The sequence below is a fragment of the Gambusia affinis genome, linkage group LG06 (assembly GCF_019740435.1).
Source record: "Gambusia affinis linkage group LG06, SWU_Gaff_1.0, whole genome shotgun sequence".
Lineage (NCBI taxonomy): Eukaryota > Metazoa > Chordata > Actinopteri > Cyprinodontiformes > Poeciliidae > Gambusia > Gambusia affinis.
In genome coordinates, this window is record NC_057873.1 from 29,535,390 (window position 1) to 29,550,558 (window position 15,169).

General features: G+C 41.0%; 1 protein-coding gene across 2 annotated transcripts in view; it reads left to right on the forward strand.

Moving 5' to 3' along the window:
* Positions 1-15,169, forward strand: part of fat3a (FAT atypical cadherin 3a) — a 59,814-nt gene that overhangs the window by 32,821 nt on the left and 11,824 nt on the right. For both annotated transcript variants that reach the window (XM_044119397.1, XM_044119399.1), the window contains exons 12-25: positions 99-1,470; positions 2,145-2,341; positions 2,444-2,597; positions 3,060-3,293; positions 4,538-4,927; positions 6,060-6,274; positions 6,699-6,836; positions 7,552-7,695; positions 9,280-9,477; positions 10,071-10,872; positions 11,169-11,303; positions 11,394-11,548; positions 12,010-12,255; positions 14,086-14,332. In XM_044119397.1, coding sequence (XP_043975332.1) covers positions 99-1,470; positions 2,145-2,341; positions 2,444-2,597; positions 3,060-3,293; positions 4,538-4,927; positions 6,060-6,274; positions 6,699-6,836; positions 7,552-7,695; positions 9,280-9,477; positions 10,071-10,872; positions 11,169-11,303; positions 11,394-11,548; positions 12,010-12,255; positions 14,086-14,332 — 4,627 coding nt within the window. The remainder of the gene's footprint in view (positions 1-98; positions 1,471-2,144; positions 2,342-2,443; positions 2,598-3,059; positions 3,294-4,537; positions 4,928-6,059; positions 6,275-6,698; positions 6,837-7,551; positions 7,696-9,279; positions 9,478-10,070; positions 10,873-11,168; positions 11,304-11,393; positions 11,549-12,009; positions 12,256-14,085; positions 14,333-15,169) is intronic.

A 15,169-nucleotide genomic window follows, 5' to 3' on the forward strand; every position in this document is an offset into this window, starting at 1 on the left:
TTATGCCTGTCTATATATTTTATTTTTCTCATCTATGTTCTCATAATATGTATTTCTTTTAAATATCCTGTTTTCTAAAGTCATCCTTTAAATTCTAGGTGAGGGCAACGGATGCAGACCCTGGAGTTTATGGCCACATAACTTATTCATTTGTTAACGATGTGGGTAACGACCTATTTAGCATTGATGCTAATGGTCAGATAAGCACAATAGAAAAGCTTGACCGTGAAGACCCTTCCAACATGGACATTGTTCTTACAGTGGCAGCTCAGGATTCAGGGGGTCGTGTTTCCTATTGCACAATCCATCTTACTATCTTAGATGAAAATGATAATGCACCCCGCTTTAGTGCTACAGAGTACAGAGCCTCGCTCAAATTTGATGTAGCCAAGGGGTTCTTCATCACACAGATTCAGGCGCTTGATCCTGACTATGGCACTAATGCCAAAGTAACATTTTCACTATACAGTGAGGCACGGATCCCTGTGGCAGACATTTTGGACATAGACACAGACAGTGGTTGGCTGGTTACCAAAGGCAGCTTCAGCCACTTGAGAAACTCAGTATTATCATTTTTTGTGAAGGCTGTAGATGGAGGAAATCCAGTTCGGCACTCTTTAGTCCCTGTCTACATTCATGTTCTGTCTCCGGAGGCGTTCTTTCCTGACTTCATGCAGCACCATTACTCATTCAGCATACTAGAGAACACACCAGTAGGTTCCGTCATTGGGAGGGTTCACCTCAAGAGTCCTCCTGGATATAACCCACATTCAGTTAGCTTTACCATTGTCAATGGAGAAAGTAGTGAAAATAATCTAGATGGAGTATTTTTAGTAGAGAAAAATACAGGAGTGATTAAACTTGATAAGTCCTTGGATCATGAGGTGATGAAAGGATTCAGCTTTAAAATAACTGCCACTGGACACCAGAGTAAGTTGGATGCTGTGACGTCTGTTGATGTCGAGGTCAAAGTTTTAGATCTAAATGACAACAAACCAGCCTTTGAGACCAACTCTTATGTGACGACTGTTATGGAAGGAATGACAATTGGAACCAGAGTCATACAGGTCAAAGCTCATGACCCAGACTCAGGGGCTAATGGCCAAGTAACATACAGGCTTGGGACATTAATCCAGGCAGAGGAAAACTCCGATGCATTGGTGCGGACGTTTAGCATCGACAGTAATACTGGCTGGATTGTCTTATGCAAAGAGCTCGACCATGAGTCCAATCCGTCCTACATATTCACAGTGGTAGCGTCAGACCTGGGAGAAACCCTGTCTTTTTCCAGTACCAGCACAGTGACAGTGGCAGTGACAGACGTCAATGACAACCCCCCCATATTCATGGAGAACCATTACTTCAGTTCAGTCCAGGAGAGTGGCCCTCCAGGCGAGGTGGTGGCTGTTCTGAACACAAAGGACAACGACAGCTCTGCTGTTAACCGGCATGTCAGCTATGTCATAACTGGTGAGTAGTGAAGCAGGCATAAACAAAAAAACAAACGCTCCATGATTCCATACTGTTATTCCATCATGTAAGCGTACTCACTTTACATTCCAAATTTGGATGTTACTGATACATATGTAGGTCTTTTGGGGTTTACCTATTTTTTTTAACTGTGCAATATATATATATATATAACCCTAACCCCTAACCCTACATATAATAGAGGTATAATACATGTCTTATTAAATGTATATGTATTAAAAACCACATATATAATATATATACAAATCCTGGCCATAATCCATTACCGTGGTTTTGTGAAAGCTCTGAGGGTTTGGGGGGTCAAAAGCTCTTGTCCACAGAATGTTTATTTTCATTTGTTTTATCTTCAGTATCCCTTTGGTTCCATGATGGTTTTCTGGTCTCTGGTGGCTGTTAATGTTCAGCTGAGTTTAAGTAATGTGGCACAATATTTCAGTTCAGTCGTGATGTTTTTTCTGGCTGCATTAATCTGTCCCATGCAGACATATTTTGCCTGCACAACAGTAACGCTGTAAAACGGTGCTGTGCTGAGTCAGATGTTATGCTTTACAGGCTGGAAATTAGTTACCCTTATTTGAGGAAAAAACTTTTTTTTTGTGTTTTTTTTACTATTGATTGGGATTGACAAACAGTGTGACATTTGTGTTTCCCAGGTGGGAATTACCGAGGTGTATTTGCACTCGGCCTGGTTCAGGGTGAATGGAAGATGTATGTGAAAGGACCACTGGACAGAGAGGAACGCAACCTCTACATCATCAATGTCACCGCTAGTGATGGACTCTTCGTTTCCCACACAATTGTGGAGGTGACAGTGATGGACACCAATGACAACAACCCCATTTGTGACCAGGTAGGAAGACAGCCTCAAATACCGGTGAGATTTGGAAAAATAATTGATACGCAAAAGTTGTTAGGTTATTTTATTCTTTTATAAATGTGTGCTTTTATGCAGGTGGTATATACAGCCAGCATCCCAGAGGACCTCCCACTCAGCAGTGTTTTGCTGAGGGTTGGAGCTACAGATGCTGATGCAGGCAGCAACGCTCGGCTCAAGTACTCCCTGCATGGTCCTGGATCCCAGGACTTCATCGTGGATCCAGACACTGGTATGTATGGGCACTCACTTTCATATTTTAGAGGCAACTCAGAAGTACTGTATGTTTAAGCCCAAGAGCACTTAGTGTTTTGTAGACAAACTGTGAAGTTTTGAACTATATCCTTTTACAAGTAGGGATCCAATGCTGTGTGATACAACATTTGTGTTTCTGATGTTGGTCAGAAATGTGGCACCAGAAGTCTGGATGAACTGCAGCTGCTTGATTTTGCAGAGGCCAGTAAAGATACTGTTACAACAATCCAACCCACTGAAAATAAAAGCATGCTCCAGTTGTTGTCTGTGGGGTTTTGCTCCAACACTCTTTTATCTTCCATTGTTGAAATTGTTGAAGTTTTGCAGTAGTTTGTGTTTTCACTAAAGCTGCCGGAAATGTGTTTGTTTGACACACTGTCGTGTCCCTGTTGGGTCTCTGGTCTCCAAACATGCCTTTCTTTGCTTCTCACCTGTGCAGGTGAAATCAAGTCATCAGTCACTCTTGATCGTGAGACCAATCCGAACTACAGATTAACTGCCGAGGCGACTGATGGTGGAGGGCGGTGGTGTCGGGCTGAAGTGCAGCTGGTGGTGACAGATGTGAATGACAACCCACCGCTTTTTACACTGTCACAGTATTATGTCAGTGTGTATGAAGACACTCCAGTAAAGGCTCTGCTCACCCGCATCCACGCCGTAGACCCAGATGAAGGTGATGACAGACCGACGGTCACTGCTCAGTCAGCAGTTATTGCTGACAATGTGGTTATTACTAATCTTACAGCATGGCCAAATATTATATTTACAGGGACATACTTACTGTTTTACTAATGACTAATTACTAATAATTCAACTTTTTGTTGTAAAGGTTAATATTGGTTTTACATTATTTTACAAAGTGAGTAGATGCATATTTATATATTGAAAATAAGCCTCTAAGGTCACCTTACAACAAACAACTTTCCAGACAGATCTATAATGAAGTGGTTTAGATCAAAACATATTCATAAACATAAAGTCAAAATTTGAAATAACAGCAGAAAATGCAGTCACCATCATATTTAACATGATGTCTGATTACAGCAGGTTACTGATTACTGGGATTTGGGATGAAGCAAATCCCTCTAAAGGGAGAAGAGAAGATTCCCAGGGAAACGGCAACAATATTTACAGAATGAGTGGCAGTATTTATTGCTCCGCAGATCAATTCATTGCTATAGAGGAAAATATTAGTTTTCATAACCTTTTGTGGCTGCTGGAGCCATGGAAGACCCTCCCCTCTTAATACTACCTAGCCAGCACAGCCATGCTAGTGCAAGTGGCAAGTTTTCTAAAGTGAACATTCCTAGTTAGCTTCACTACGGACAGCTAAAAGTGATAGGCTTGCCCCATGTTACTGCTTTGCCTCATGACACATTGGGCAATATTATTTGTTACAATAGCACAGCATGTCCAGCAGTTTGGCAGATCTGATTCTGCAACATATAGAACCAGAGAAGTCAAAGAGACACTAAACAGTTGAGACATCAGCAGAGCATGGACACAACATTTTACATGGTAATACGGAAATAGAAAATGCAATGATTCAAGCTCTGGCAGATTTGCACACACTCTTCAGCTAGTTGTTCACAGACTGTAACTGAATGGAGCAGCATCACAGGAACTATTGACATCCTGAAGAAAATAGTTGGCCATTTCAAGAGCTTAAGAGGGAAAAGTAACAGAAAGGCTTGCTAGAGATGTACAAAGAGGAGTGATCTCCTCCTCTGCAGATCCTCTGAGGCAGCCATGTTTGATCGCTACTATGAAGAATGACACAAAGCTTTTATGTAATAAATGAAAAAGATGAAAATGTCCATACATTCACTGCATAAACATTTTCCTTTTTGCTTCATAAACAAGAAGGATCAGAAGCTTCAAATACGTAGCTAATGGTTGTTTTGTTCTAAAAAGCAGGTCCGGGTCGCATGGTGGTCTACTCCTTGGCTGACTCTGCTGGAGGTTTTTTCTCCATCGATGAGTTCACTGGCATAGTAGTCCTGGAGCACATTCTCGACCGGGAAGTCCAGCCGACTCATCAGATAACCGTGCGTGCGTCCGATCAGGGTTCGCCGCGGTCTCTCTTCTCGCTGGTCAACATCACAATCACTGTTCTGGACATCAATGACAACCCGCCTGTTTTTGAGCGCCGCGACCTGCTGGCAACCGTTCCAGAGGATGTGGGAGTCGGTACTGAGGTTCTGAGAGTGCACGCCGCTAGCAAAGACATCGGGACAAATGCTGAGATCTCCTACAGCATCAGATCAGGCAACGAACACAGGAGGTTCTACATTCATCCCCTGACTGGTAAGTAAGGAATTATGCAACCAATGACTTTTAGAAATATAGGTATTTTTTTTTGTTTGTTTTAAGATTTTTTTCCAGCATTAGTGGCCTTTATTTAACAGTAAGATGACAGGAAAGGGGCAGAGAGAGATAGGGAGAAGTTGAACTCAACATAAAAAAATTGCAACTTGACAATGAATGCACAGAGGAGAAATAGCCAATATATTGTTTGCTGTGATTCATAGTTTTAGGCAAGTGGAAATATCCATCCATTATCACACACATTTCCATAGGGGGGTTAAAAGGTGCTGGTGCCTTTGTCCACCCTGGACAGGTTACCAGTCCATAGCAGGGCAACACAGAGACAAACAGGGCAAACAGTCACACACACCTAAGGAGAATTTAGAGAGAGGAAGGAAGCTGGAGAGAACCCACATGCACAGGGAGAACATGCAAACTCCATGCAGAAAGACCCCGGGCCGGGAATCGAACCCAGGACCTTCTTGCTACTAATCAACAGTGCTACCAACTGCTCCACTGTGCAGCCCCAGTTGCAAATATGCAATTGAAATTTGGTTTTCATGCAACATTTATTGTGTCCATTTGCACGAGTTTGGAAATGTTTTGTTTTTGAAAATAAAATTTTAAAAAAAGCCAAAGTAACAATTTCTTTCTAATTCTCTCTGGTTCCCATAATGTACGATTGTACATAATTGTACCTCCTAGGAACTATCCAGTAAAGTGGTTGAGGAAAAGTTGAAATTGCAAATTTAGAATATTTTATATCTGCAATCAAATTTGTATAATGTTTCACCAATTAAGTCTTAAAATATCTAATAAGGTGATACCTTCTTTGATAGGAGATATCAAACCAGATGACCTTTTAAGTGGTACTGTGATTGAAACACTCACACTAATGCTTGATTAATCATAATTAATTAATATGCCTAACTTTTTAAGCTTGAAATATAAATATGCAGGCAGTTGTGGGTTGTGATGGCCTGAGAAAGTCCCTCCTCAAGCTGCTTTCCAACCAGTTAAAATCCAAACAATTATCTGATTTGTAGAAGAAAGCAGGTGATATCGTCTCCCAGTACTCAGCCACTGCTCTGAATGTATGTGTTCTTCTCTGTGTCCTCTTATTGTTCCACAGGTGCCATTTTAGTCGCCCTCCCTTTAGACTATGATACCTGCAAGGACTACTTTCTGACCGTGGAGGCTCGTGATGGTGGCACTCCTCCTTTGAGTGCCATTACTACATTGAACATCAACCTAACAGATGTAAACGACAATGCTCCAGTCTTCAGCCATGCCCTTTACACTGCTGTGGTGCCAGAAGATTCCACAGTTGGACATTTTGTAGTACAGGTATGTTTCTGGTTGTGTTGGGTAGACTAGTCGACTAGTGGTTGTAATCACATGACAAAACTGATTTTTCCAAGAAAATGAAAGATTTGCCTTGAATATAACTGATAAAGCCTCTAAGTTGTTGTGAGGCGGTTTGCGCTTTCGTCATTATGACGTCACCGCGATTAGTTGACGTCGACTCGACTTTGATCATGTTGTCAGTCCACCTTAAAAAATAAGGTGGACTTATCGACCCCTACTTTAGACATGGAGCAACCGCCCAGATCCAACTTTTTATTTTATTATATTTACGTAAAAATATATTAGCAATAGGCTATTTTATGATTCTTTTTCTTATTTACGTTAGTGGCAGAAGGACAACCTTGCAATCTGAGGCACACGGTATTATTTAGTTATGATGGGTTTGTGTGTGTTTTGCTCGCAGCTGGTAGCAGAAGATGCTGACAGCGGTCTGAATGGAGCCGTCTTCTACTCCATCTTCAGTGGAGACCAGGACAACGAGTTCTTCATTGACCCGACAAGTGGGATCATAAAGGTCAACAAGCCGCTGGACCGTGAGACAGTAAGGACACCATTCAGTTCAGGAAAGATTCTATATTTCCTGGATATTCCACTAAGCAACTTAATCAAATTGTCTCTTTTTAAAACTTCTGCTTCACTCTTTTATCTTCATGTGCATCTTATCGCCAAAAATGTATCATTCAAATAGATGTAAAGTACAGCAATAAGATAAAAATAATTTATATTAATCTCTTCTTACAAATTAGTAGCATTTGCATCTTTTAGCAGTTGTTAAAGTGCAGAAGGAGAGCTGTTAGAGGTTTGCGCAGGCGTTTGCTCAGCGGTGGTTTGTGTCTTAAAATTCTGCCATGCAGAAGCATGACCTCTGACCTGAGGCGAGTGAGGCCTGCGATTCATTGGGTGTGGTTGTGGGGTCTTCTGTGACCTCTTGGATGAGTTGTTGTTGTAGTTGCACCTTTGGAGTAATTTTGGTCAACTGGCCACTCCCTGGACAGTTCAGCAGTGGTTGACAGTGGGCAGGATGTGGAGCGGGACCTTGTTGAGGCTCAACTGTGATGTATAAAAGAAAATTGCATGTGCATGATTTTATAAATATGCCATTTTTGTGTCATATGCCATTTTTGCCTTTTGTGCATACGTACAGTTTTAGAATGAGGCTGTTAAATAGTTTTGTTTAAAATATCGTTTATCGTCTTCATTCTAGATTGCATCTCTATCATTGTAGTGATAATCTTCTGTGCTCTCTGTGCTTTTAGGTCCCCAGCTACTCACTGGCTGTCAGAGCGCTCGATACTGGAACCCCGCCGATGTCATCCACCGCCGTGGTCAGCATAGAGATCTCTGACATCAACGACAACCCACCCACCTTCTTCCCAGCAAACCTTACTGCTGTCATACAGGTGGACGTGATGGCAGACCATTACACCGATAAAAACTTGTACACACCAAAGATGCATGATAAATTATTGATACATCTGCACGTATGCAATGGTGTGAATAAAAATCCAGAATGCAGAAAATATATGGAGCTAAATTAGTCTCAAAAATATTCAGAAAGCCTACAATAAGATCCACAAGTATACCATAAGATTTGTAATATAATATACAATATATTTGTGTACAATATAATTCACAAATGTTTATAACAAAAATGCATAACTGCGTACTACATTCACATATCACCTTCCTAAAATAATGGCCAAAGTCATTTTTTGCCAAAAGTTTTTTTTTTGTTTGTCTGTTTTTACCTAAATCATATTTTGGCAAAAAAATAGGTGGCCTTTTTTTTTTTTTTTTTTTTTTGTCAAAATCATTTTTGTCAAAAAATGACTCTGGCCATAAATCACTTTTAGAAAGGTGATGATATGTGTAAGCAGTTTCTCAAATGTACACATTCCAAACTGCGCAATTAGTAGTAACACATCATGCAAACAAATAGAAAAATGTGGTGCATGAATCACCAGCTGCGGACGGATCGGTCAACCCGAGCGCACGGATCTGCTGGCCTGGGCTTTTGACTTTGAGACTTTCTTATTACATTGGACTCACAAATGAGGTGATTTGTTCAAGGCTGAAGAACAGCTGGGATAACTGAGTATTAGAATTGTAATGCTGCATTCAAGACTGAATAAAAGCTCAGATATCAGAGTATTACCAGACTTATAGGAAATATAGAATTTTTGACTTGGCTCAGTAGCCCTGCACCACTATATTAAAGATATGCATTAAACATTAAAGTTACTGGATTCTAAAAATATTAACCTTATACACTGTACTGCTGAAATACACTAATTGAAAAGGGAAGGTTCTTCTTTTTCTGGAAAAGCGACGCTATCAGCAGCTCCATCTTGTGGCAGCAGTGTAACCTCCATCATGTAACAGAGTACACACGATGCTCACAACGCGCTCCATCTTCTGCAGTGATATACATCTAGAAAGAAAAGAAGTGAAACGTATTCATGTTGGAGTTGTGCTTAGAGCTGCGGGTCCTCTTCCATCTTAACACAGCAAGGAGGAGTACTCTGTCTGTATCCTTGCAGCTACCGACCACACAGATACAGTCACAGAGAACCAACAGACCATTTAGAAAGACTGCAGAAAATTGCTTAAAATGTTAACATATCCTTCATGACTCCTTCTGTGTGTGTGTGTGTTTGTGTGAAAATTCACTTACTTTCTGGAGACCAAGGCACCTTATGGGGGCCCAAACCTGGTCAAAATGCAGTGGGCCCCGCTTTTAGGGTGAGAGGCGTGAACTAAGTTTTAGGGTTTAACATATACTGGTGATGGTTAGAGTTCAAGTGTTTTGGTTAAGCATTAATGAATAGACGTCAATACAAAGTCTTCATGTGGGTAAAGATATGAACTTCTGTATGTGTGTTAGCTTTATTCAGTATTGCCTTAGCTAAATCAGTTTTAAATGTCTTTCTCTCTCTCTCTTGTGTCCTCATTTCCAATCTTCCTGATCTTAACCTCTACTCCAGGAAAACAAGCCCATCGGCACCAGAATCCTGCAGCTGTCTGTCATCGATCAGGACGCCCCTCATAACGGCCCGCCGTTTTCCTTCAGCATCCTGTCTGGAAACAATGGCAGGGAGTTTGAGCTGGAGACAGATGGCACACTGGTGGCAAATCAAGTCCTCAGAAGGGACATCGCCAAGGATTATGTTCTTCAGATCCAGGTAGAGACACAACACTGCTTCTGGGTCCCGTCAGGAAGGGAACAAAGATTAATGTCGTCAGAGAGAGCGACAGAAAAGGCCAAATTATAGTAATGTTTTCAGTGGAAGGAAAACATTAAGAAGATACCAAGACAACTTTTGCTGCAGGACAGTAAAGATTTATAGATTTACTGATTTATAAGAACTGTGAATGGAGATGCAATGTGAAGGGTAGAATAATGAAACAGAGTGTTCACCCTGCTCCAAAAGCACGTCTTTAGATCAAAAGTCATATTTAACAATTAAATCTTGGTTCATGTAATGACAATATGTGGTATCAGTACACCAGCAGCCATCATTTTGCAGTGTGGGTAGACCACCAGGCCCAAGCATGTCATCCTGAAAGAAAGAAGAAGGAAGCGTTTTATTTTGTCACTTATTATCACCTGGTACTGTGTAATAACGGAGAGACAAACGTTGGTTTTCTTCTGAAAATCAACTCTAGCAATATTTAAAACACTTTGTATCTATAAAGACTCCGTCATTGTCACGTTCTATCTATCTGTCTAGAATTCATTCTTTTTTGCCGTCTTCCATTCCTGCCTCCCCTCCAGGTGTCAGACTCTGGGAAGCCGACTTTGTCCTCCTCCTCCAATCTCACTGTTCGAGTGATTGAAGAGAGCCTTCATCGGCCGGTGGCCTTCCCACTGGAGATTCATATCATCACAATGGAGGACGAGTTTCCCGGCGGTGTAATTGGGCAGCTCCATGCCACTGATGCCGACCCTTACGATGCGCTGACCTTCGGACACGCCGCCCCCTCCCAGCGCAGCCTATTCAAGATCAGCCCCCATGACGGGAAGATCATTGCTCTCAGTGGGTTGGATGCCGGCGAATACTTTCTCAACGCCAGCGTTAGCGATGGCCGCTTTAACGTGCCGGTCCCTGTGCGCGTCCACGTGGAGCAAGCGACGCTGGAGATGCTGCGCGACGCTGTGACCGTGCGCTTCGAAAGCGTAGCGCCGCAAGATTTTGTAGCGTCGTACCTGAAGAGCCTGTTGAAGGTGATGCAGCAGGCGGCCACGTCCCAACAGCACGACACGCTGCACCTGCTCAGCCTGCAGCCCGTCGGAGGCACACAGCAGCTAGACCTGCTCGTGTCCGTGGCAACAGCAGGAGGGGGTTACTACAAGGCGGCCTACCTCACCCAGAAACTCAGCACGTCGCGGCGAAAACTGGAGGACGTGCTCAGAGTGTCAGCCATCCTGGACAAGAACTGCTCTGGGTTGGAGTGTCGCGGAGCGCAGTGTGAACAGAGCATCACTCTGGATTCACACAACTTGGCCACATACAGCACTCCTCGAGCCAGCTTTGTTTCCCCTCGCTTCCACCGGACCTCACGCTGTACATGCCATGGTGAGACATCAGATTGCCTCATTTCACTATGTTCACATAGTGCTATCAAGTTTTTTTGGGGGGGGTTGTGCATCAAGTGAAATTTTGGAGCCATTACTTACATTATTAATGAAATTTCACTCAGTTTTGTCCTCTTTCACATTCAGAAATATTCTGAGAAAATAATTAACAATAACTTTAATATTTTCAAAACTTTTCAGCTGGTATGCTTTACTCTTTTTAATGCTCATATGAGTTATCTCTTGCTGTCAGTCCAGAGATGTAGTTAATGCACCTTTCTCTGTTTTTGTGTGCAGATGCCAGTTGTGCGGTTCTGTTAGAGCAATGTGAGGAACAGCTGTGTCCACCAGACATGCAGTGTGTTTCAGTGGAGGCCACCAGAGGGCGCTATGCGTGCCAGTGTCCGCGAGGCAAACTGGGAGAGTGTGCGGGTATGATGTCATGATGTCAGGGGATTACTTTTGAACAAAATAAACTCATTTGAACCCACAGAATGATGGTCAGCGTTGTGTTGCTTGCAGGTCATTCGTCTCTGAGCTTCTCAGGCAACAGCTACATCAAATACAGACTGTCCAACCAGCTGCAGACGGAGCTGAAGCTCACCCTGAGGATCAGGACGCTGCAGAGCCGAGGAATCATCATGTATATGCACAATGAGCGGTGCATTATTCTCAAGGTATCCACACACATACACTCAAGTTAACAAAACTATTTTTGATTTAAAAGAACACAAAGTCCCATCACCCATTTTGCCAAAAATATTTTAGACTTCAGAAAAACTATTCTATGGACACAAAAAGGATCTTTTTAGAATCTAATAGAAACAGAAACACAGCATCACAGCTACAGTCAAAAATGATGGTGACAAAAACTGCCTTGGAAAAACACATTTGCCAGTGTGCTCTGATAGGTAGCTGATGTAAGAGGAGTGCAAAGACTTTTCTCTTGACAGTGGAGTCGAAACTTCCAGCAGCAGCAGCTCAGTGTTTGGTTTCTCAGCTGTCAACATTCAAATGATCCTCTGCAGGGAGAGGATGGACTAAGTGACAGGCAGCCAGAAAGAAGGATGGACATATACATTTACTGACTGTACTGTGCAGTATTTGGTTGTGATTGTCTATGTGTGTGTTTCCACAGCTGGAGGAAGGGAAGCTGTGGTTCCAGTTGTCCTGTGAGCCTCTCCCAAGCCGAGGCGCTGATGGTCCTGACATGTTGGGACCTGCTGGACGTCGCATCAATGATGGCAACTGGCACACTGTGGCACTGGAACTGAATCGCAATTTCAGTAGCCTGGCACTAGACGACAGCTACATTGAGCAACGGCATCCCCCTTCATTAATACAAACATTACCTCCAGATCGGACGTTCTACTTTGGAGCTCTGGTCAGTACCTCTGTTAGAGTTTTACAATGGAATGTTCCAGGCTCCCTTCCTTGTTTTATACTTATTTTTGATAAATTTTGTTGCTATTCATCACTTGTTATTCACTGAAATTGGCATGTGATACTGTTGGGAGAAAATTTAATTATTTTGAAAAAATTGGTCTCCATAACATATGTTTAATTTGGATTGTTTTAATGTTCATTTATGACCTAATTTTAACGCGCAAATAGAAAATTACTTGGACAAGATCCAAGTCATTTGCACTGAAATTTAAATAACGTCTTTTGAAATATGAGAAAAGAGAAATTATAATGCATGTCTTAAGATGGAGGTGGAATCAAAACACCTCAGTATCCTAGCCTATCAAGCTGGGAATACTAAAGATTTCTTGTAACTCGAGCCAGTATATCAAGACCGATGACCATGGAGAATTGTTGAAAATGAAGGATTAACATCCTTCCTTCAAGATGCTTCCTTGAAAGCTCCCTCTGCTACACTGCAAGAGGCCTTTTTTTTCTATTAGGGTGTTTCCATCACCATTTAATCTTTAAAGAAGTGACAGTTCACACATTGGTGACATGATGGTGGAGGCTGTGATACATGACATCAAACATACCATAATACTATAATGGCTTGTTTTTGGGGGCTTGTCCAGAAAGCCTCCAATTTGAAAGAAAGATTTTGTTTGAGAGAGAGGTGGAATGTCTTCATAAAACAAGGAAAATATCTGGTAACACTTTATCATTTGGCTAGTAATGACTCTTTTAATGCAAAGTTGTTTTAAAAGTTGTATTAAAAGTGAAGTAAAAGTGTCAACTTTGCATTATTTGGCAAATAATTACACTTTAGTGCAAAGATGGCACTTTTAATTGACATTTAATGTAACTTTTAAACCAACTTTGCATTAAAAGTGTCATTATTTACCGAATGACAATTCTTGACCACATTTACAAACATTCTCAAAGACTTTCATATTCCTTTCAGGTGTTACATCACATTTATGACACTGTCATATCAGTCTTATGCACACCTCTCCAAATAAAGTGTTGCCAAATATCCTGCCTTTTATTTACCTAGCACTGAGGATGGTCCTGTAACACCTACATGTGCACAGATGTTTCTATGGTGCTTATTTCATGTATGTGTTCATAGGATTTACACCTATAAGAACCTCAGACCGAGCTCAGACAGATTCAAAATATTATGTCAGTATTTAGTATTCTTCACAGCTGCATACTTCAGTGGACTTAAACTGCAGTCCTTTAGGGTCAGAGTTCAGCAACACTATCATGCAGTCAGGCCCTACAGCGCTCTGAAAATAAGTTAATATTGGAGCAAGGTGTGCTGAAGAAGAAAGATTTTTAAAGCACAACACATTTCTCTAAATGGCATAAAAATTGTATATTACTACTTTACAATTTTTAACAGTATTTGTGAAACTTTCTAAGTTACTTGCAGACTGACTGAAGTAAAATCTTATTCTGTCTGACAGTCGTGTTAAACAGATCCCATTGGCTGCATTAATTAAGGCAACATTATTCAATACTAACAGTATGGTAATAGATGAATAGAGTACTGAGTACTAAGTCTTTCTTCCTAATGAAAGCACAGCAATTACCAGGGAGCAATCTACTATCTGATCACTTTAATGGAGTAAAGAAAGTTGCTGTCTAAGTAGATTATTATAATGTCATTCTACAGAAGTTGTGTTTATGTTAACAAATTGCACAATGTTTCTTCTTTTTTCAATGTAGATGGAAATGTATATCATGAATGCAGATTTCCCTTTCTTTCAGTTCACGTTTTAAATTCTAACCTTCCAATTTCCAGGTGCAGCCCCCAAACTCGCGTAACCTTGTGGTCTCCCAAAAAGAGCCCAGAGTGTTCGAGGGATTCCAAGGTTGTCTTGACTCAGTCATGCTGAATAATAAAGAGCTGCCTCTGCAGAACAAACGCTCGCAGTATGCAGAGGTAGTGGAACTAACGGAGCTGAAGCTCGGCTGCATTCTCTACCCTGATGCCTGCCATCATCAACCCTGTCGCAATGGCGCTACCTGTACCAGTCTGCCCTCTGGTGGTGAGTAACAGTAAATGCAAGAAACAGCAGAGCTAAATCAGCACTATGTTCAGTGATTACTCAACTAATCAAATCAGAAGCATAAGACCCAGAGATGGGTAGAGTAACCAAAAATGATACTCAAGTAAAAATAGCATGACTTCAACATGTTTTTACTCAAGTAAGAGTAAAAAAGTATTTGGTAAAAAGTCTACTCATGTATTCAGTAACTGATCAAATTATCAGTCATTTAATATTTAAAAATTACATCATCAGAAGGACCAAAATATAAACCTAAGTGGATTTATTGGTATTTTAAGGACGAAATAAACGAAATCAGGGAAGAGAAGATTTTTCCAAATCAGTTTCTTTCAATAAAAATCTCCTAAAATGTTAAGGTGTGTGTCTGGTAAATTTTTGTTTAAATCATGTTTGTTTATTATTCAGTGGGTAGAGAAATAAAAAGAACAGCGTAGTAAAAATACTCCTCAGAGTACATTTTTCAAAAAAGTTACTCAAGTGAATGGTAATTGAGTAAATGTAACTAGTTAATAACCAACTCTGCTAAAAAAAAAAAAAGAGTCACCGAATAAGGTGAATTAAAATGATCAACTTTCTACCTAAAAAGGAAACGTATACTTTTATATTTTAGAGTATTTTGCATACTATTTGACAAAAGGCAAAGAGTGAGGTCTGTGATCATAATAGACTATTTCTCCTGTTTCATGTTGACCTATCCTTTGCTTTAGAAAAACTGTATACCGTGCAACATAAGAATAAAGTCACAAGACCAGATCAAATGTTAAAGTAAATTACATTCTAACTCTGCAGCAGACAGCTTTCAGCTTTATTGTGGGA